We start from the raw sequence: 22360 nt of genomic DNA on the forward strand, positions 1-22360 counted from the left end.
GAACTCTGCAGCAGAGGACGATGGCCTTGAATGTCTGATCTTCTGCCTCTGCGTCCCGAGTGCTAGGATTATGGACTGCTGCCAGGCATCTAGCACAAAGTAAGAACTCTTAGTTTTTCGAGACAGGGTTTCTCTGTGGCTTTGGACCCTGTCGTGGAACCAGCTCTTGTAGACCAGGCTGGCCTCGAACTCACAGAGATCCACCTGCCTCTGCCTCCCGAGTGCTGAGATTAGAGGCGTGCGCCACCACTGCCTGGCGTAAGGACTCTTAATTGGTTCACATTTTAGGGTGGAGGTAATGTAAATCTACCCTCCCCAGCCCACCCACACTTATACAACTGGAGGTTTCTAAAATATATGAGTGAAATTAAATAAACCAAATTTGAGAAAAGGAAATGAGCAGATTATAGGAAGAAAGAAGAAAGTGAGACTGTGACGCACAGACTCAGGCTTCTGCCACAGGGTGGGTGTGGCTTGACTTTCCCAAATAATGACGTGGAGACTTAGTGATTATGACAGCTTGGTATTAGCTTATGCTTGTTCCCAACTAAATCTTAAAACTTACATTAACCCATTTATATTAATCTATGCTCTGCCATGTGACTCCAAACTGTATATTTGACTTCCTCTGAGTCTCTCTGGGGAATCCCCCTCACCTCAGATTCCTCCCAGACTTCCTACCTTTCTCTCTCTTGGTCCTGCCTAGCTATTGGCCTTTGGCTCTTTATTAACCCAGTCAGAAGATGCCTTAGGTAGGGGAGTTTAAACAGAGACACATATTCACAGTATAGAAAAAAGGGTCATCCCACAACAGATGGGGTGATTTTGTAAGTGTCAGCTGTGAAAGGACAGAAGATGTGAGTTACAGCCCGTGGGGAGCTGAAGCTGCGAACGCACACTCAACAGCACAAGTCCAGGGCCCAGAAAGACTGTGAAAGGAGGGCAGGGAGATGGGCCGAGGGTGTGGCAGTGCTTGGGGACTCCTGCGTTTGAGACATTGCTCCATTGTTTGCTGTCTACTCGAGTGGTGGTTGCTCTTGGTGTGTATTTGGGGAATGGAGAACTTGGAATTGAATCTAGGATTTCTTAAGTGCTGGACAAACACTCTGCTGTTGTGCTTTGTCTGCAGACCTTTTTAAAGTAGTGTCTTGAGACAACACACTGACCTTGAACTTGCAGAGATCTTGTCTCAGCCTCCCCTGGGTTTGCCTTCCCAGATTTGACTTTGTATGTGTAGAATCTATACTTTTCAAAGAACCTGGAATCTGTCTTGAAGAATTTAACAGAAACATCTATCATTCTTGACAAACACCAAGATTAGTTTGTAGGACAAGTGGAGTGAGAACATACACTGCTGGCCATATGAGGAAATCATATGCCACAAGTAATCTTCACAATGACTGTCATTTTTTAAAAAAATGGGAATAGAAACCAAAATGGAAAAAAATGCTATAAAAAATGAGGATATGGAAAAGTTAGAACTTCAAAAACTGAAAAAACAACATCAAAATAAATGAAAGACACTGTTAAACTGTAGAAGCACAGTAAGCTACAAGGCTTGGGCAGGGTTTCAAAAAGAACCTGAGACTGGCTAGGCTTAGTGGTACATGCCTTTGATCCCAGCACTTGAGAGGCAGAGACAGGCAGATCTCTGAGTACTGTGGATCTCTATGAGGCCACCTGGTCTACTTAGTTGAAAACATCCAAAGTTACATAGTAAGAGTCTGCCTTTGAAAAACAAACAAACAAACAAACGGAACCCAAGACTGCCAGAAACCAAATGGCTGCCCAAGAGCTCCCAGAAATAACAGGTGACATGCAGGAAAGGTAGCTAGGCTGGTGCTCTCCACAGCAGCAGAGGTGGGAGGGAACGGGTACTAGCTAAAATGCAAGTGCTGCCCTTGGGTCCTGTGGACACACAGTTGAGAATTTAGATCCCAGCCACACTCACTGTGGCAATACATCCCATCAAAGGGGCACAGCTGGAGACCCACAGGGCAGAAGGGTCCAGGAAAGGGTGAGATGAGAAGGCCGCTTCTGAGTGATGGGGCAGTCTGGAGAGAGCTCCACATATTTCTCAGCTTGTAGTAAAAGATAAATAAGAATGAAGGTATCACAAAAAAAGAACCCAAATGATGACCTCCCTGGTCTTGAAGAGTATTTTACATTTAAAAAGGAGCCTGGTCTGCTTCCACAGGCCTACAATCCCAGCTAGTTCAGGATCATCCAGGACAGTGATTCTTAGTTACAGATAGTCCAGGCTGCCCTTAAACTCTGGGAATTCTTTTGCCTTTGTTCTCCCAGGGGCTAAGAGTGTAGGCATGAACTACCAGAGCTGGTTAATGTGTTAGAACTCCCCACTTTGAGGGTTGAGCAGTGTTAGGAACCAAGCCTAAAGCTCCCAATAGGAAGGTGTTCAACCACAGAGCTCTGACTACACTGATTTTAATTTAAAAGAGGAAAATAATTGTGCATCTGCAGAAGAAACAAATGGCAATATAGATTTGAGGAGAAAAAATTAATAGAACTTCTAAAACTTTGGGAATGTCAGTTCACAGTAGATTGGATACAGCAGAAAGGATCTACAACAAAGAAAACTGGCAGGAAATGGACTAGAAGGCTCTGTAAGGGCACACCTACCCGCTTGTTGTTGTTTTGTGCTAGGGCCTTACACATACCCAGCAAGCACTCTCCTATGGAGCTTATGTATTTCCAGCACAGACCCACTTTTAATTAGTTTCAGGAGGAATAAGAGAAGAGAGTAAAGATGAAATTTGCCAGGAATTTCTCAGAACTGACATTGCACCAAATGATGCCTACTTTCAAAAGATTAAGGAGGAGCCAAGGGAAGTGTAGCCACAGAAGCCAGGGAAGGAGCAGCCTTGAGCTTGCTAACAAATCCACTATGGCAGTGCAGCAGCAGCAGCAGCAGCAGGGGGTGCTGTCCAAAGGGAACAGTCAGCATATTCAGCAGGCTGTTCTAGAACTCTTGACACTGAAAGCGTGAGTTCTTCCTCCTCTGGCCTCCACGAGTGCCCCCACCACAGAGACATAAATAAGAATAAAACAAAAGAATAGAACTAGAGGAGTAATTCCATGATAGAATGCTTGCTATGACCCATGAGGCCCTGGGTTTTATCCCCACCACTGGGGAGCAAAGAAAGCATAGGCAGCTTCCTTTGGTATCTACTCAGAACTGGTCTGAGACACTTCCTCACCCAGATGCAACTTTTAAGTCCTGCCCAGGGCTTTGGGTATATAGTTGAGTGGTCAAGCACTTACATAGCATGCATATGCTCCTGGATTCAGTCCCCAGCACAACAGAAAACTGAGTGTGGTGGTGCTTGCCTGTTATCCAGCACTTGGAATACAGCTACAGGTGGGCAGATTCAAGGTCAGTGTGGGCTGGAGAGGTGGTGAAATGTTTAAGAGTACTGGCTCTTTTCCAGAGGACCCAGGTTTGAATCCCAGCATGCATAGTGGTATTCACAACTGCTTGTAACTCTAGTCCCAGGGTATCAGATACTCTTTTCTCGTCTCCTTGGACACCAGGCATGCACATGGTACACAGATATATACACACAGGCAAAACACTCATAGAATAAAATAATAATAAAATTTTTAATTAGAAATAAATTTTATAATTGTCATGTCTGTATAGAACGTAAGAATACCCTTGTATATAATTTTAATCTTCAATTTACTTACAGGACCTAATCCCATGTAAGCAGTTATTAGACTGTGTCTAGGAATAATGATACAGAGGGAAATCCATAAATGCCTACTAAAGTTGTGGCCTGCTGTTAGTTGGATCTTCAGGTGTGGCCAACATTGGGTCCTACTGTAAGGAAACCAGGATTGGAGTTATGCATTGTAATGTCCAGTGGAAGAATAGTGGTGGCTGTGTTTTATTTACCATTTACATTTCTGATATTGTCGAGGAAGAAGCTAGGCGTCAGGTGTACATAAACACTAAAACCCAGTAAGCTGAAATTGAAGTCACTGAAGCAGCGGTATTAGCACAGATACACAGAAGGCCCATGGGACAGTAGATAGGCACAGAACTTTGCTGGGAACCCTTAGGGAGAGAGCTTCTGCTTGGGTTGGAGTGGAACCCTCAAGTAGAGTAGCTAGAGGCTTCAGGACCCAAGTGAGGTGGAAAAAGCATAAAGTAAAAATGTTCAGATGGAAAATAGCCTTTGACATTTAAAGTGCAGCAAGAACAAGTCATACAAGGTCAAAGTTTTACGAGACCACATTAAATCAAATACCTAAATAGTGTGATTCCCAAATAACCAAAGTAATCACTGAACAAGAGTGTATGCTGTGATATGTGTCTGTGGTTACATGGGTAGACTACAGCAAATGGAAGCCTGATTTCAGGGAATTGGAGTGATGTCAAGGTGGAAGTGGGCAGGCATTGTACTTTTTTACAGTGTGGATACCTGCATACCTCCCAGCCTAGTGGTTTCTGTGTCTAATCAATGGCTTAAAACTTACCTATGGGCAGGAGGAGAGAAGCATTAAGAGTATCCATTGCCACCCTGCATGTGAGGGTGGATGGCCAGGGAATAAACTGCAGTATAATAAGGTCATGGAATACTGTTAGCTGGTGATTTGGGTCTGAGGAAAGACAATTGAAAGAGATTTACAGCAGAGTACTACTAGTGTAAGACGTATTTTTTTTTTTTCAGAAGCCATTTGCTTCTGGGGAAAAAAATGTCATTGGGGGCATGTTTGATGTATGTGTGTCTCTGCACCACATTCCTGCCTGGAACCCACAAGAGCCACAAGAAGGCCTCAGATTTCCTAGAACTGGAATTACAGGTAGTTATGAGTTGCCATGTGGGTGCTAGGAAATGGGTTCTCGGGAAGAACAGCCAGTGCTCTTAACTGCTGAGCCATCTCTCTGGTTATTATAGGTTTACTCTTTTTTTTTTTTTTTTAAAAAAAAAAAAGGCAGCTGGAGAGATGGCTCAGTGGTTAAGAGCACTGCCTGCACTGCCTGCTCTTCCAAAGGTCCTGAGTTTTAATTCCCAGCAACCACATGGTGGCTCACAACCATCCATAATGAGATCTGGTGCCCTCTTCTGGTGTGCAGGCATACATGCCTGCAGAATACTCTATACATAATAAATAAATGTTGTTTTTGGTTTTTTAAAAAAAAACTGTAAAATAAATACAGTGGCAATATTAATGCTTATCAGGTGGTAGAATGTATACTTAGCATCCATGAGGCCATAAGTTCCATCTCCAGGTTCCTTCTGTAGTAAACCCCTCCCCCCCAAATTAGCGCTTTGGATAGGTAAATATATGGGTATACTTTTGGATATAAAAGAGAAAATATTTCATTTGGGAATCTATACAGTAAACAGTAGAGCTTGCTCAGAGTGTGTGATGCCCTGTATTCTGTTCCCACCACTACCTTCCAAAAAAAAAAAAAATCATTTAGAAAATTTAAAATTTGACATAGGGTTGTTTTTTTTGTTCTTGTTAATTGACAAATATGAATTATACTTTTGTAAGTTTGAAGCTTACAAAAATAATGCCCTGATTTTCAGCTTGAATTTTTTTCTTCATTTTTTTTAATCTGCTCTGTCTTTGAATTCCTTATACCATTTGCACCTAAATTGACCATGGCCCTGTAGGACCATATATATGCCAAACCAGTAGGACCTGCTCCTAGCTTCTACTCTGTTCTTGTCTCTCCAGATCCTTTTTTAAAAGAATTTTTAATTAACTTTTTTCGTTTTAAATTTTTTTTTAAAAAAAACTTTTTTATTAAAGAAATGGCATTGTTTAAAAAACCATCAATACAGATATTCATTTTAGTCAATAATCTTTTATTTCTACCCCTAGAAAAGCTTGTGGTAATGAATACCTTGTAATCTCAACAACTAGGAACCTGAGGCAGAAGGATTGCAAGTTCAAGGCCTGCTGTAGCTACATGGAGTACTCAAATAAAACACAATAATAAAGCCCTTAGAAAGTTCTCAGAATACATAAGTCTTGAGGCTGTACCTTCATTTTCTTTGTAGCCTGTCCTGGAACTCACTTTGTAGACCAGGCTGGCCTTGAACTCACAGAGATCCACCTGCCACTGCTTCCCCAGTGCTAGGATTAAAGGCCTGAGCAACCACCGCTTGGCTTTGTATCTTCATTTTCTTTTTAAATTTATTTATTATTTATTGAGAGTTGAGTATAGAGTTTATTCAGTGAGTTATGGAGGGGAAAGGGAAGAGGAGAGGGGGGAGGGGAGGAAGGGGGAGAAGATAAGAGGCAACAGCCACCTTTTCCGAAGAGAGATGGAATTTTATTAAATTTTATTTTAGATGCATTGACGTTTTGCTTTTACGTATGTCTGATCCTGTGGAAGTGGACTAACAGACAGTTGTGAACTGTCATGTGGGTGCTAGAAATTGAATCCGGGTCCTCTGAAGGAGCAGTAGTGCTCTTAACTGCTGTAGCTTTATTTTTATTTCCTGTATACATACCTGGGAGAAGATAGAGGAGACTCATATCACTCCCTCCTATACCTCCCCGCCCCACACCCCCCCCTCTCTCACTCACACACACACACACACACACACACACACACACACACACACACACACACACACACACACACAGCATGCCCAGCATCTTCTGGAGACCAGGTCTTTTGTTTTTTTGCAGATCTGGGACACAGCTGGTCAAGAACGGTTCCAGTCTCTTGGTGTGGCCTTCTACAGAGGTGCAGATTGCTGTGTTCTGGTGTTTGATGTGACTGCCCCCAACACATTCAAAACCCTTGACAGCTGGAGAGACGAGTTCCTTATTCAGGCCAGCCCCCGGGATCCCGAAAACTTCCCTTTTGTTGTGTTGGGAAACAAGATTGACCTTGAAAACAGACAAGTAAGTGCTACCTATCATCACAGGCCCCTCCTCTGGTACCTTGGAGTTTGGAGGGTTCTCCTCCAGGCTCAGAATAATCTAGGAAGGTACTGGTGGAAGTGCTTGTCACCCAGTCCCCTGCTGACCCCAGCCAGCTTTGATGTGAGGCCGACTATTCTTAGAGCCTCTGTTCCTTTAGAGGAAGGAATAGGTTTTCTCGCTTCAGGGTGGAAGAGTGCTGTGAGTCGTGCTGCTCATGGAGTTCTACACAGCATTTCTGTCGGAACATAGTTTTGTTGATTTTAGCTCAGCTTATTTCTGACCATCTCTCTCCCTTTCTAGAGTTTGTCTCTGTTTCTTGGCTTGGACAGGGGAAGATATAAGGGGTGAGCACTGCAAAATCTGTGCCACTTGTCACTTGCAGGTTGCCCAAGATGGGTGTGGATAAAGGGGTTTATACCAGAGATCAGCCGTGGACCCCATGAGAAATCGCTTTCCACCTCCTGGGATTGGCTTTTGGCCGGTGGCACACTGCTAAGGCCCACAAGGTCTGGCTACGGCCAGAAATAGCTCGAGTTTGGATACCTCACATGGGCAGCAGAGTGACCTGACCTGCAGGTCTATAGGCCACACTCATCCTCATTCCCAGATCTGTCCCTGGGGAGGACCGAGTCATTGTCCACTGTTCATGTCAATAGTGTCCTCCTCCCTCCTCTAGGTGGCCACAAAGAGGGCACAGGCATGGTGCTACAGCAAAAACAACATTCCTTACTTCGAGACCAGTGCCAAGGAGGCCATCAATGTGGAGCAGGCCTTCCAGACAATTGCTCGGAATGCCCTTAAACAGGTGGGTCTCCAGGACTCCCTCTGGTGATGTCTGATGTTTTTTCCTGGATGCCTTTCTTCCCAGCTGCAGCTGGGAAAACCTAGGGTGCTTCTCTGGATGGGATAGGTCATGTCATATTCTGCCCCAGTCTTTAGGAGAGCCATGGCTTTATTAGTCATCTAAAAGACATAGGGCAGAGCTAGGGTATGGCTTAGTGATAGACACTTCCCTAAGATACAGAGCACTCAAGGACAGCTTGGTCCTTGAATAATGAGTTCCAGACATAGTGAAACCTTGGGGGAACAAAACAAACATCCTGGTGAAGGAGGTATGGGCTTGTTTTTTCCTGGGCTGTTGAGGAAATCAAGCCACATGGGACCTCATGCCAGATCAATACTTCTAGTTAATGAGTTCAAATTGAATCAGATCTCAGCTGCACCTAATTATTATGTCTGAGCTTTTGCCCCTTCCATTCAGAACAACACCAGCTTTGAAGGGTGGTTGTGGTTACCTGTCTCAACTCTCAGACCATGAAATGGCTGTTTCCTGAGAGTAGTTATGGACATATACAAGTAAGAAATACAAGAAAACTGAATCACAGAATCCAGAGCTCCTAGCTACCCTCTTCTTGGAGAAAATAGTATGCACCGCGGCAGTATAGAGGCCAGGCCTATAACATAGGCCTGTAATTCCACCTATTGCAGGGAAGCTGAGGCATTGCCTCACCTATCTTCCAGCTTCTTCTTTTTTTTTTTTTTTTTTTTTTTTGGTTTTTCGAGACAGGGTTTCTCTGTGGCTTTGGAGCCTGTCCTGGAACTAGCTCTTGTAGACCAGGCTGGTCTCAAACTCACAGAGATCCGCCTGCCTCTGCCTCCCGAGTGCTGGGATTAAAGGCGTGCGCCACCACCGCCCGGCTACTTCCAGCTTCTTTTATCACCCTCCCCAACTCCTGTTTTGATAACCTTTGCCATAGGAAAAAAGCCACCGTAGCTGGGTGTGGTGGTACCTGCTTGTAGTTTCAGTACTTAGGGAGTTGAGGTAAGAAGAGAGGAGAATGGCAAATTCTAGGGCAGCCTGGGCTACATGTGGTAGAACATGTTATAATCACAGCACTTGGGAAGTGGAGACGGGAAGATCAGGAGAGTTTAAGACCAGCTTCAGCAACAAAGCAAATTCAAGGCTACCCTGGAAGACCCTGTGTCTAACAATAAAAGTCATCTTTCTGTCAAATACAAATACAGGCTGGTTGTAACCTTTGCCCTTCAGAGAACCCATGTTTCCAGTGGGAGTTAGTGTTGGGGTAGCTGTTGTCCCCTTAAAGTGTGCCCAGTTGTTAAAGCGCTCATGCTCTTCTTTCAGAATTCCTAGACTGTTTTGGCCATGTCTAGGTTCCTTTACTTCAGTGGTTCTCAAACCTATTGTTCCTCTTGTTGTGGTGAGCCCCCTGACCATAAAATTATTTCATCGCTACTGTTAGGAATTGTAAATATCTGATTTGCGGGTTAACCCATTTACCTGGACCATCTTTATTTCAGTATCTTGAGTGCATAGTTCTGCCTACCTGTAGCTACCTCCCAATTCCCTCTCAGCCAGGTCAAAGCCTGTTGAGATTTTTGTTGGAATTGTATATCTACTTGGGTGGGCCATAACAAAATACCATAGATCGGACAGCTTATTATATTTTATTTTATTAGAGTCTGGGACCAAGGCTGACACACTGGTTTTGGGATAAGGGACTTTCCTGTCATGCAGATGACTGTCTTCTTGCTGTTCACACAGGGGTTGCTTTGCTCAGAGAGCAAATTTGATAAGCCTTCTGGGATGTCTCAGTGACAACATATATAGTAAGCTCTGGAGCTTGAGCTCAGTTGGTATAGAGTGCTCTCCTGGCATTCATGAGATCCTGGGATCCATCTTCAGTATGAGATAAACCCGGCATGGTAATACAGTCGTTGTGCCAGCACCAGGTAGAAGCAGGAGAATTTAGTAATTCAAGATCCTCTACATAGTAAGTTCAAGGTCAGCCTGGGATACATATGAGACCCTGTTTGAAAAGGAAAATTGGAAGTCCTGTGAGATCAGATGCCAGAGATAACTCTATCTAATCTGACTGTTCTAGGCATAGGCACACTAGGGGGTTACAGCTTCAACATCCAACTTGGGTTGACACCCATTCTGTCCAAGACTGTCATTCATAATCTGCTTTTTGTGTTAAATGTACATTTTAGTACTGACAGGAGTTTATGTAAATTATTGTTCACCAACTGATGAGTGTCTAAACAAAAGGTCTACAGATGCCATTCAGCCATAGGAGCAGTGGAGTAAGCTAAGGGTCTAACGCAGGGGCTGGAATGAAACCTGTATCAAATTAAGACCCTGTATCTCAGAAGTCCACAGGGTATGGTGTGCATACTTGCCGTCCTCGTAGAAGCAGGAAGATTGCCCACAAATCCAGGGCCAGGCTGAGCTACAGAATAAGACCCTTTGCATAACAAGAGAAATGAGACAGGTCTGGGATGAAATGTGGCTCATTGGCAGAGTGCCTGCTTAGCATTTATGAAGCCCTGGCTTCCACTCATATTCATGGAGGGGGAAGGTGATGAGAAAACAAGATTGATTGTGGTGGTGCAGGGGAGAAGGGCTGCTGGGAACTGGTGCACTAAGATAAAGCTCCTGCTGTATTCAGTATGTATTCGCAGGTATTCCATGTTTTTGTAGCTGTTGTGAATAAAAGATTAATACTGTTTAGGCAACTTTCCTTCTTGGGTACCGTGCTGAGGGGCAGCTCCGTTCCTCCTTACAAGGATTAGTCCAGGATGTGACTAAGCCCATCTTAGCTGCTCATGAAGCACAGGTGATGGCATCCCCCACAGCTCTGCCCCTCAGGCTGCAACCTGTGGAAGAAAAGAGACTAGCTCCTGGACAACAGTCCAGAAAATTCAATGACATGATCACATGGGGCCGTGGAGCAGTGGGTGTGGTCTACGGTGCTCAGCAGCAGCATGTGTTCTGACTGCTTGGTGTAGTGTGGTTCCTGCTGACTCCTTACCGAGTCTGTCACCCTGCACCAAGCTGAAAGTTGGAATGTTCCCGTGTCCCAAGTCATCAACCTCTCTCTCTCCCCTGACCAGGAAACAGAAGTGGAGTTATACAATGAATTCCCTGAACCCATCAAACTGGACAAGAATGACCGGGCCAAGGCCTCCGCAGAGAGCTGCAGCTGTTGAAGGGGCAGTGAGCACAGAGCACAGAGTCCTTCACAGACCAAGAACACACATAGGCCTTCAATATGCGTCCCTCCTCCTCTAAACAGAACAGAACGTGGTCTCTCACATCCAGCTGCCAAAAGAAAACTCCACCAAACACAAGTCAGCTGCCACACACACACACACACACACACAAACACACACACACACACACACACACACACACAGCAAGCAAACTCTAGCCTGTGCCTGACGGGCTCTTGGGGCAGTTGCCCACCATGAGCCCTGTGTACAGCAGGCATATGGCAGAGACCCTGGGTGCTCTGGGGTGCAGTGGGCATGGAAAGAAAGCTTACTCTTTTTGTCCACTGGAGAGTGAGAGAACTGTTCACAGTTCATCTGTGTCTAATTATCTGATTTTTTTTTTAACGGTCTTGTGGTCTTTACCCCTACCCCTCCTTGAAGGTCCTGTGGGAAGGCTGGTGCCCATGTTCCATTCTGAACAGGCTGTTTTGTATGTATCTGTTAATGCTTGTTACTTTTAACTAATCAGATCTTTTTACAGTATCCATTTACTATGTAATGCTTCTTAGAAAAGAATCTTATAGTACATGTTAATATATGCAACCAATTAAAATGTATAAATTAGTGTAAGGAATTCCTGGATTGTGTGTTTAAGTCCTCTAACGCAGGCGTGCAAGGTGGAGGGTTGAACCCTGTCTGGATTACAAGAGTGTTAGAGACTCAAATTTGGAAGCCCAGCTAGCGGCAGTATTCTGTACAGTAGACACAAGAATTATGTACGCCTTTTATCAAAGACTTAAGAGCCAAAAGCTTTTGATCTCTCCAGAGGGAAAACTGAACTAGACAGTTCCCTTCTGTGTCTAAATTTTCCAAAAGGTTGATTTGCATAATACAGTAGTATGTACAATGGATAAATTGCTGTTATTTTAGAAATTAAATTCATTTTTCCCTTCTTAATTTTTTTTTTTTCCTTCCGTTCAACATTTTACTACGCCCTTTAGATCAATATCCTACTCTAAGGGGAAAAGAGAACCCCACCAGACCTGTCCTAGTGACTCTACCTTTGTTCTAGAAGGCGCTCCTTTCAGGGTTGTGGTACCTGTAGGTTAGCAGACCCCTCCTCCTTCTCCCCCACCCCACCCAGGTGTGGCCCAGCACTAACCCACCCGTCTCTTGGGTTGAGCCCTGGCAGTTCTGTCCCCTCCCGAGGTCCTGCCCTGCATCATGGCTTGCTTCCCAGAGCACTTCCCCTCCAAAAGTCTACATTCTAGAGTGTAGGCTGAGTTCTTCTGTAAAGAGACGAACGTGATGCCAATAAAATTTAACAGGAACAAAGAATAGTTGCCCTGTCTTTTTTTTTTTTTTTTCTTGCAGACTTCAGCTGTGTGGAGACATTCTCTGTGTTCATTGTACCCTTGTGGGCCCTTGTGGAGCTCAGAGGCAGGAGTGCCTTCATGCCTAATCCTAAAATACCTGTTGCCCTAGTGGGGATCTTTTTCTTAACCATGGTATTGGGAAAGGTGGGGCATGGAATGGAAAACATGTTTCCTAAGAGCAGCAGCCCTAAACTGCTGGTGACCTCGGGCCATTATATACCTGGAACCTGTGTTTGTGTGTGTGTGTGTGTGAGAGAGAGGGGGGGTGGGGAAGGAGAGAGAGAGAGGAGGGGGGGGGGGCTGAATGACTCTGAGGCCAAATGACAGTTGTCACTTTTCACAGGTCTTCCTCTGGCAGCAGGAACCTGTACCCATCATACACAGGGCACGTGCTGACTGAAAGTCTGCCACTGCAGTGGTTCTTAATTGTCCATTGAGGCCTTACTAACCATCTCCCAGAATCTTCACACTCCTCTCGCTTTCCTTTCTCCTGCCCCTTGGCACAGACTTCATTGTTAAAAATTACATTTTTCTGAGTATTGTGATATACTTGTAGGCAAATGAGACAAAAGGTTGAGGCAGGAGGATCGCTTGAGCTTAGGCATTTGGTGTCAGCCCTGTGTCTGTCAGAAATCTTGCCAGAGTTGAACTTATAAAACCATTTCTCCAAGACAGACTTGACAGCACACGAGGGAGGCTAGGGCAGGAGGAAGGGGAGTTCAGGGCCAACCTGGGCTACATAGTGAAACCTGTCTCAAAAAATTCAAATATAAGGCTGGGGGAGACAGTACATGCTTTTCGTCTCTGGAGGCAAAGGTAGGTAGTGAACTCTGTCAGTTCTAGGCCAGCCTGGTCAGTCAAATTCTGGGGGTAGGGGTGTGACTTGGAGTCTCGCGCTTGCCTGGTGAGACCTTGGATTGCACCCAGTACCACAGAAACCCTCAACACCACCAGCAACTATGAGTGGTATGGCCTCTGCCAGGCAGAACATACTGAGAGCTGGAGGGTGGCCCCTTCCTATAGAGGGCCCTGTGCACCTTCACTCCGGCACAACTGCCTTAGTTTACACTACAGGGCAAGTGCATGCTTTACCACTGCCCATGACACCACCTGGAGTGTGTCCGCTTCCTAGAGTGTAGATCAGCCCACTTTATCCCCAAAACAACATAGCACAGTCCCATGATAGAAAAGTGGAATGTGTGGCATCACGAGGCCACACAGGCAGAGCTGGCATTAAATGCTGAGAGACCGGGTGCTCTAGCTCGGATCGTGGACATACTTTGGCACCATCAACAAAGCAGAGAAAAGGCATCCAGATTGCAGCATGTCTTCCACAGACAGTACACTCATGTAGAATACTGTTAGAGCTGATTAAGTCAGCAAGGAACAATCCCAAAAGCAAACCAAGAAAAATACTACATTTATAAAGTCACCAGCAAACAAAGGTTTTCAATTTTGAGATGGAATCTTGTGTCCTAGGCTCACCTCAGACTCACTGTAACTTCAGGATGGAATGGCCTTGAACTTCTTTGTCATCCTGCCTGTGTGCACCCCCTTACCACCAGGTTACAGGTGAAAGCCACTGTGGTTGGTCCATGCTCTACTAGGAATCAAACCTGGGGTGAACACTACCAACTGAGCTATACGTCTCAGCACCAAAAACTAAAGTATTTAAAAATAACAAGAAAGGTAGAAGATGTGCTCATTAGAAACAAGACGTGGCTGAAGCTCAGTATGGTGACATGACTTTATCCCAGCCTTTGGGAAGCTAAGACTATTCAGGGCCACAGAGAAATACTCAAAAACTTTACAGATTTCAAAAATTAAGATAGCTGGGCAGAATAACTTACACCTATAATTCCCTCTGACACCAGGCCCTACCTTCAGTGCGGTGGTTCTGGAGAGGACCCTGTTGCAGCACTGTGTAGACTGGGGTCACTGGAGGGGCTGGCATTCCTGCCAGACCTGCACTTGTAGGGCAGCCGTTCCCAGGAAAGTCCCACTTCGACGGCTGGCCTGAGTGCTAAGCCCAGGATCCGCTTCCAGGCTTTCAGGGCTGTCTGGGCAATAGACTCACTTCGAGGTCCCCCCCACGCAGCTTCTAGAGAGGCAGAAAGAGAAGAAATTTAGCTGTTGTTTGATTTTTCTAGTTTCCTTCTTTTTTAGGCCGGCCTCTTGGCTGGTGGGAGCCACAGTGAAGGAGGACTTCAGGCAAGGCAGAGTGCGCTATTAATGGCAGCATTTTTCTCAGTGAAAAGAAAATTACAGTTAGACCTGTAAGCATCTCACACAGATCTAAGGCCAAGGTGCAGGGGGTCCGATGCTCAGACCCGCAGTTCTCAGCCTGTGGGTAGCGACCACCAGAAAACAAATTCCCCATGGCCTTAGGAACCCTCAGCCATAAATTTATTTTCATCACTACTTCATAATGATAATTCTGCTACCTAGTGATGTCTCAGTTCCTAAGACCATCAGAAATAAGTGTTTCCAATGGGTGCCACCCACAGGTTGGGAACCACTGCCTTAAACTGTTGGAGACAAACTGACCATCCTACTTCTTGGCTATACTTTCCTGATGGGTGTTCAAGACCATTGTTGTGTCCATAATTAATTATGTTTTTTGTTTGTTTCCCTGTCAAGGCCATTTGAGGATCTGGTCCTCAGGCTCCTCTGGGCTCCTTGGACCTGTTTTCCCATCTATGCAAAAACAAGTCAAAGGCCTTGCTTGACCTGGGCCTTGCTTGAAAGCATGGAGCACATTTTTCCTCTGCTCTGACCCTCCTCTTTGTAGACTGGACAATGGGTACAGCTCACCACATGGGGTATCCGTGGCCCTGAATAGGAGACTCCTACAATTAACATTTAAAAGATGCCTGCCGTGCAGTCCCCACAGGTGGACGTGGGAAGATTGTGCCTTTTCATCCCCTGAGAATATCAGTGCAGCTCCTGATACAGTCACTGAACGCCCAGGAAGTGTCTGTCCAGCGCTCTGATGACTGTGCACTTGAGATAGAGCTTGGGCAGAAGCCAGACACTTAAAGCTTTGATTAGATGTACATTTTTGTTTCTTAAGCCAGTTCTTGTCATTATTATGGAGACCAGGCCAGTAGTAATTCCATCAATTTGAGATTCGACATCAGTGAAATGAACTCTGACCTACATGCCGTATCTAACTCTCTCAGGCCCTTGTCACTTTGGAAACACATCTAGCTATCCTGCGGAACATAACATCAACATCACCTTAGTAAAAGAAAGTTGAACCAAACCGCATACATAATAAATTATCATTACCTGTGTACGTGCTGTCACACTATGGGTTGGTAAGTTCCCAGGTAAACCTTATAGAGCACACAGGACAGTCTTCATACAGTGCACAGAGCAATGTGCCATAACTGCTTTTGGTTCTGAATGAACATTACATAGTAGAGACAGCTTCGTTATGTGTGAGATGAATGATGGTCACAGGCCTTTACTCTGGTTATTTTGCTGTCCGTTCTTCCTGTCACAGAGTCAGGGCCACACTGACTTAGGAAAACGTAGGGGCCTTGGAAGACATTTTTAAACAAAACATGATTGGGTATCAAGTGGGAGAACTAAATACCACCTCCAGAGCTATCTTCTCCGCGAGCTCACAGCGTGTGGCAAATTAATGGATACACAAAAAGCATCCGTTCCTGAGCCTCGACACACTGCTGAGTCCAAGGGTATCGGCTAGACCCAAGATTTGTGCAGATGAGTCTTACCTATTGGGGCACACATTCTAAGACTTTAAACTTTTCCAGTTCATGAGCATCTGTGGTCAAGAGGACCAAACTGACATAAGTTTCTGCTTTACCAATGCCTAACCTGAAGCTCTGGCTAGACTTGGAGGGACCAAGTGACTGGAAGTCTGTAGTACTCTCTGCTACCTAGACTCTGCTAAGGAGGGTCTGTGGATATGTGGCTCTGAATACTGCAAGAGAAACATTCCGGGGAGATTAGGGCCATACCTCCTGACAAGGAACAAAAGAGGGTTGTTTGAGTTCCTGAGGAACTGTGCCGGGTGTTTGAGGAACAGCTGAATGGACCTTTCTTGGAACCAGATAGTTCTATCTGCAAGGAGATAGAGGAGGAAGAGAAGTCTTGGGCCAGAGCTGCCTTCTCACTTCCATGATTCCTTTGCCCACCAGGATGAGCATGTCCAGTCTGTAAGCAGCTAGTGAAGTCTAGTCTGTCCCAGGGAGAGACCAGATTAAACTAGGATTTCCACACTTTATCCGTGGCTCAGAACCCTAATATTTGCCGTGTTCTCCTTTAATAGACCATAGAACTCGGGAGGAACCGGAAGCCCATTTGCCTACGTAATGGGTGCTGTTCCACCCCAGCCTCAGGTGACCTCATGATCAGTCACAGAGCGGGAGGCACAGTCAGATGCAGAAAGGAAGTAGGTAGGCTCCAGCTCCTTAGCCTTTTGGCACACTACAGAAAGCCCAGGAGCCAGGACTGATCTGCTTATCCTGGGACCCATCCATCGACAGTGTAGAGCCATCTGCAGAAATCCTAGAGAAACAAATAGAACACATGCATACCCTCCTAATTCCAGGGGGGAAGACCCAGGGCACAATTGCAATCCGAGCTCAGTGTCCAGTGTTTAAACCCACTCATAATCTGGGCTCCAGAGGGTCCCACCAGTGCTTCGGCTCTGCCTTCTGTGGCACAGTTGGCCTCAGGCTCAGGCCAGCTCCACTGCACACCTCCCACTGTCTGTGGGGTCATTCCACAGATGGCATTTCCCACAGCTCTCTTGCCACTAAAGTTTAGCTGCCAGCATGGGATACAGCCTTGGTCCCTCTTATCACAGCCGTGTGCTGACCCGGAAGAAGATTAACCGCCATGACACTGTTCTCTTATTAATCACAACCAATTCTCCACCCCAGCTGACCAGAGACCATGGGTCACATGAACAGCCCTGAGTCACACTTCCCTCTGAACCTTCACAAGCCACGCCCACTAGCCCATTGCCAGCCACAGCTGACAGCCCACAGGTTTGCCTCCGACACCATATTCCCATCTAGTCCTCAGATCACAACTGCTAGAGTACATGTGACCTGTCTTTGAAACTAATGTCATCCAACCGAAATAGGTTCCATGCAGCTCACGGGTCCTTTCAGACCTGGCCAGCAAGGTTTCAGACACATGCAGAGCCTGTCATTTGCTACCTAATCTGCCCAGTGTTCAACAGTTGATGTGGGAGGACCTTCTGTCTTGGTTAATGAATAAAGAAACTGCTTTGGCCTGTTGATAGGGAGAACTAGGTAGGCAGGGAAAACTAAGCTGAATCCTCGGAGAAAGAAGGGTGGAGTCAGAGAAGCCATGTAGCCGCCAGAGATGGACGGCGGAACTTTAGCCACAGCCAAGTGGCAATACACAGATTACTAGAAATGGGTTAAATTAAGATGTAAGAGTTAGCCAATAAGAAGCTAGAGCTAATGAGCCAAGCAGTGTCTTTAAATAATACAGTGTCTGTGTGGTTATTTCGGTTCTGGGCGGCCGGGACAAACAAGTGGCCCCTGCCCTCTCTGTACCCCACCTTTCCCTTTGGATCTCACTACACAACCATCAGGACAAGTATTCAAGGAGCACCTGTCACACAGTGACCTCAGGAGCGTGAATCCAGCGGCCCCTGTGACAATAACCTAACAGAGAGGGAGACTCCTCAGTGGCCTAAAGCCACCCCTAGTGGGGTGGGGAACATCTGATTGGTACAAAGATGCAAGCACTCATGGCTACTACCTCCAGAAATCCCTGTGAGAGTGGCCATGGCTTCCCATGGTTAAGTGGCATCTACTCCACTTCAGCACTACCTCTCCCGGCCTGGCCATGCCATGGTCACCGTCGGTATCTACATAGGAAGCAGCTGAGCAGTCGTCCTATTGCCAGCCTACCCCAGGTCCTGCACACACCTATTCACAGCCCACCGGAGTGCTCACAGGCAGGCCTACAGCCCACCAGAGGGAGTGCTCACAGGCAGGCCTACAGCCCACCGGAGGGAGTGCTCACAGGCAGGCCTACAGCCCACCGGAGGGAGTGCTCACAGGCAGGCCTACAGCCCACCGGAGGGAGTGCTCACAGGCAGGCCTACAGCCCACCGGAGTGCTCACAGCCAGGCCTACAGCCCACCAGAGTGCTCACAGCCAGGCCCACAGCCCACCAGAGTGCTCACAGCCAGGCACCAGGCACCCAGCTATCTGGTAGAGGACTGAGCTATCCCGAGATCCTTCCTTCCCCAGGTGTACTGAGTGGGGCTCTGCCCTCTCTGCCCCTTCCTCCTTGGAAAAACTCTCCATTCCTTGCTGTCCATTTCTTGAGGTCCAGTTTGCCCAGCCTCTTGGTTAGGAATGGCAGCCTAAACACCCACTCTGGTTCTCAAGGAATCAGTCTCCTTCCAGCCATAAAAAGGTCAGATCACCCCATTAGAGCCCGAGTCCCTACTCTCCTACTCCTGATGGAGTAGGAGTTCACTATGCTAGCTGTGGTCAGTGTGTTCCCTGGCTCAGAAGGGACCCTTGGAGTACCAGATGGGTCACAACCAACTCAGTCCTCCGAGATTTTCAGTCAAGTCAATTCTTCTGAAATCCTGGTAAACCCCCAAGAAATATACCCAGAGAAGACAGCTGCCTAGAGAAACAGGGCCTTAGACTCCTGGGTGCTAGGCTGGGCACAGAGCAGTGGAAAGAAAAGAGCCTGCTCCTTCAGAGGCTCAGGGTTTCATTTCCAGCATCCACCCTGCTGTTCACAACTCCAGCTGCAGGCAATCTGGCGCCCTCTTCTGGCAATCCCTGCTATCGCTACCCTAGTGAGACTTGGGGGAAAATAAGGTTAAACGCACACACCCATACTCAAGCAGGACATGTAGCCTGGCTTCCACACTGGGCTTCACCGTGGTAGGGCCTCTGTCCCCTCCAGCCCCACCATCACAGGGTGCTTCATTCACTGCCCTTTCTCCCTGGCCCTGGAGGCTCAGCAGTCCTGAGAGGAATTTGACCAGTGAGTGCTCTGTATTTTGCTTTGCATTTTTTTTTGTTTGTTTTTGTTTTGCTGTCTTGGTGTTTATAGAGTTTTTGTTTGGTTTTGGTTTTGGTTTGTGTGATTTTCTGGGACAAAATTGATCAGAAACAAACTCCAGACTGGGGTTGTGAGCACATGGACAAAAAGACCTTAGGGGTGTGCTTGATGTGGCTGCTTATGTGTCCCAGGCAAGTATGGGAATCACTGGTCCCAGTGTCCCTAACCCCACAGCGACCCGTGGTCTGGATCTGAGATAATGGGCCAGAGGTGCTGACTGCACAGGCCCGGGAGACACAGGAATGGGCTCCATCCTGTGGTCACTGGAGAAGCCAGCTCTGCCAGGTGCCTGTCTACTTGCAGGTGGGTTAGCCTCACTTTTCTAGACAAAGAGTAAAGAGGAGGTACAGTAACCTGATGTGTGGGAGGGAAGTCCCCAAGACAATGGCCTTGGAATATAGCCCAAGGGGAAACCTCTGAGCCCTCCCTGGCTTCTGCTAGGAAACCACTCACCAGATCAAACGGAGAACGGGGCTGCAAAGAACACTAGAGCAGGGCTGGTCCGGCAACAAGCATTCCAACACCCCCACGCGCTTCCCTGGAGAAGGTCGGTGAGGAGACAGTGGTTTTGTGAACTGTCCGCACTGGGGACCCGCCTCCTTGACTGATGTGTGGGGGAAGTGTGGGTATCCATGGAGACAGGGAGGAGAAGGGGTGGGGCGCTCTCAACGTTTACCCAACGGCCAACCGCTGAACTTCAAGGCAGTCGGGCACTGGGTGCTGCTGCCTCCCGCAGGAGGGCCTGAAACCTGGGAAAGGCGACTGTCTCTTCCTAAGATCTGGGCCTCTGCAGGCCAGGACAACCTCAGAAACAAGCCCTTTCTTCCTCCCTGCTAGCCTGGGCTGGGAGCGACCTTGTGGATTGCCTGCCACACCTCTGGCAGCACCTAGGGCACCCAGCATCAGGACCCAGGCCCTTCCTAGCTCACTTAAGCAAATGACCATTTGTGAGCATGAGTCCCAGTTACATAGGACTCGGTTCCACAGACTGGCCGATAGGACCAGAGGAGATTAGCTAGCACAGGAAGGCACAGGACCTGAAGTGCCCCGAAGGAAAGACATGCAAAAGGCACAGGAATGGGGCCAGGCAACCCTACTTCAGATGGGGGGTTTGGAGAGGGACAGGGCAGGGGGGAGTATTTGGAGACATTAGTGCAAAGCGGAAACCACGGAAAGGCCCCCAGGTAGAAATGAGTGTTCTAGAAAGGCAGGACCCTGACACCTCGCTCCAGAGACATTGGATTTCATCCCCACAGGAGTAGGACCTATGGCAACAATAGACCCAGCTGGATGGGGCAAGGGCAGGAACTCCTCCGATCAATGCATCTGTGGACCAAGATACTCCAGGAGGCTGATTCTTTCCCCCATTTTTTTTTTCCAGGGCAGGAGCTGTCTGCTGAGACAGGGTCTCTTTACATAGCCTTGGCTGTCCTGGAACTCACTATGTAGACCAGGCTGGCCTCAAACATAGAGATCCTCCTGCCTCTGCCCTCCCCATTCTTCGGTGCAATGCCTATAAAATCGTGTCTGGCTCTCAAAAGTCTGATTCTTGAGGTTTTGTCATTGAGGCCTATAAAAGTGCCCAAAGCCTTTGTCCATGGCACTGGCCCTGACCCAGGCCACCCAGGAATGAAAGAACCCAGTCACTGGCTTTCTCTGCTGTGCTGACCCTCTACTTAGGGATAGCATGGGAATGATGCCACTAAAAAGCAACAAAACCAAAAACACCTTTTTATTTGAGGCTAGGGGTGGGGAGGCAGGACTGTGTGTGTGTGTGTGTGTGTGTGTGTGTGTGCGTGTGTGTGTGTGTGTGTGAAAAGCATGTTCTTGTACTGCCTAAAAGTTTAGGGACTCGCTACTCGCTGTACCATTTACCCCAGACAAGAACTCTGGCCCTTGCTTCCAAATGAATAGTTAAGGCAACTATGAAAACTTTCCAGAAAGAGGAGAGCTCCTGCCTCTCGGCTGTGTCAGGCTGTGCTCAGTGGGTCACCCCACAGCCAGCTCAGTGCTGCTGGTGGATGCTTTTTACATGAGAATGCATATTCTTTCCTGAACTTTAAAGTAAAATTCGCCTAAATCTCCTCTGAAGACTTCTAGGGAGAAAACCAGTCTATTGATTTTGATGAACTTCTTCTCTTTTTGGTGGCAGGATAGAACCTAGGCCCTCAATTACTAGGAAAGAACTCACTATTGAGCCAGCTCAGTCCCCTTTAAATAAAGACAATGCACAATACAGTTTTCAGGGTGAAAAGTATGGGTCACAGAACTGAAATTTTCTTTGTCCAGGTCAAGGCCTGAAACTTTTGTGTGTGTATGGGGGGGGGGGTGTTGAGTGGGGAGGGGAAATAGAGAAGTATTCAAAAATTTTTAAAATGAACATTTTCTACCAAATATGCTCTCTTCCTTATGCAGTACTCACTGATAAAGGGAAAAAATGGCCTTTTTGCTTCTCATGGTGGACAGTGTCTCAAATACTTGCTGGGTTTTATTGGGCATGTTTACATTAGTTGTTGACCTTAAACAGAGAAGACCCAGAGTCGAGAATTATCAGAAAAACTAATTAGTTTCTTCTGTGATGTCAACAATGATAAGCTGGTTGGGGGGTTACAGAGCCCTGTGGACTTTTCACAGTGCAGGCAGAGCTCAGGACTGAAGCAGCAAACAACACACACACACACACACACACACACACACACACACACACACTCACACACACACTCACACACACACCCTGTCTCCTGAGGCTAGACAGTTTCCGGGACTGTTGCCAGTGGCACATATGCAGAGTCCGCTTGGGATACCTAAGGGCTGTCTTTGAGCCAGAGACCCGGGAGGCTGAGGTACCCTTCTGTACCCTGTGTCCAACTCTGCGGCTTCCCATCCTCTATGAGGTGGCCTGCCAGGTGCCTCTGTGTGACCCCCTGCTAGCTGGACAGTTGCAAGGGCGA

General features: G+C 47.0%; 1 protein-coding gene across 3 annotated transcripts in view; it reads left to right on the forward strand.

The window, feature by feature from the left end:
* The window catches only part of Rab7a (RAB7A, member RAS oncogene family), a 53299-nt gene extending 41032 nt beyond the window's left edge, over positions 1 to 12267 (forward strand). For all 3 annotated transcript variants that reach the window (XM_038319453.1, XM_038319452.1, XM_038319454.1), the window contains 3 exons: positions 6676 to 6894; positions 7592 to 7720; positions 10831 to 12267. In XM_038319453.1, the coding sequence (XP_038175381.1) occupies positions 6676 to 6894; positions 7592 to 7720; positions 10831 to 10926 (444 nt within the window). In that variant the 3' untranslated portion in view covers positions 10927 to 12267. The remainder of the gene's footprint in view (positions 1 to 6675; positions 6895 to 7591; positions 7721 to 10830) is intronic.
* Positions 12268 to 22360: the final 10093 nt, after the last annotated feature.

This window comes from Arvicola amphibius, chromosome 2 (genome assembly GCF_903992535.2).
Source record: "Arvicola amphibius chromosome 2, mArvAmp1.2, whole genome shotgun sequence".
Taxonomy (NCBI): domain Eukaryota; kingdom Metazoa; phylum Chordata; class Mammalia; order Rodentia; family Cricetidae; genus Arvicola; species Arvicola amphibius.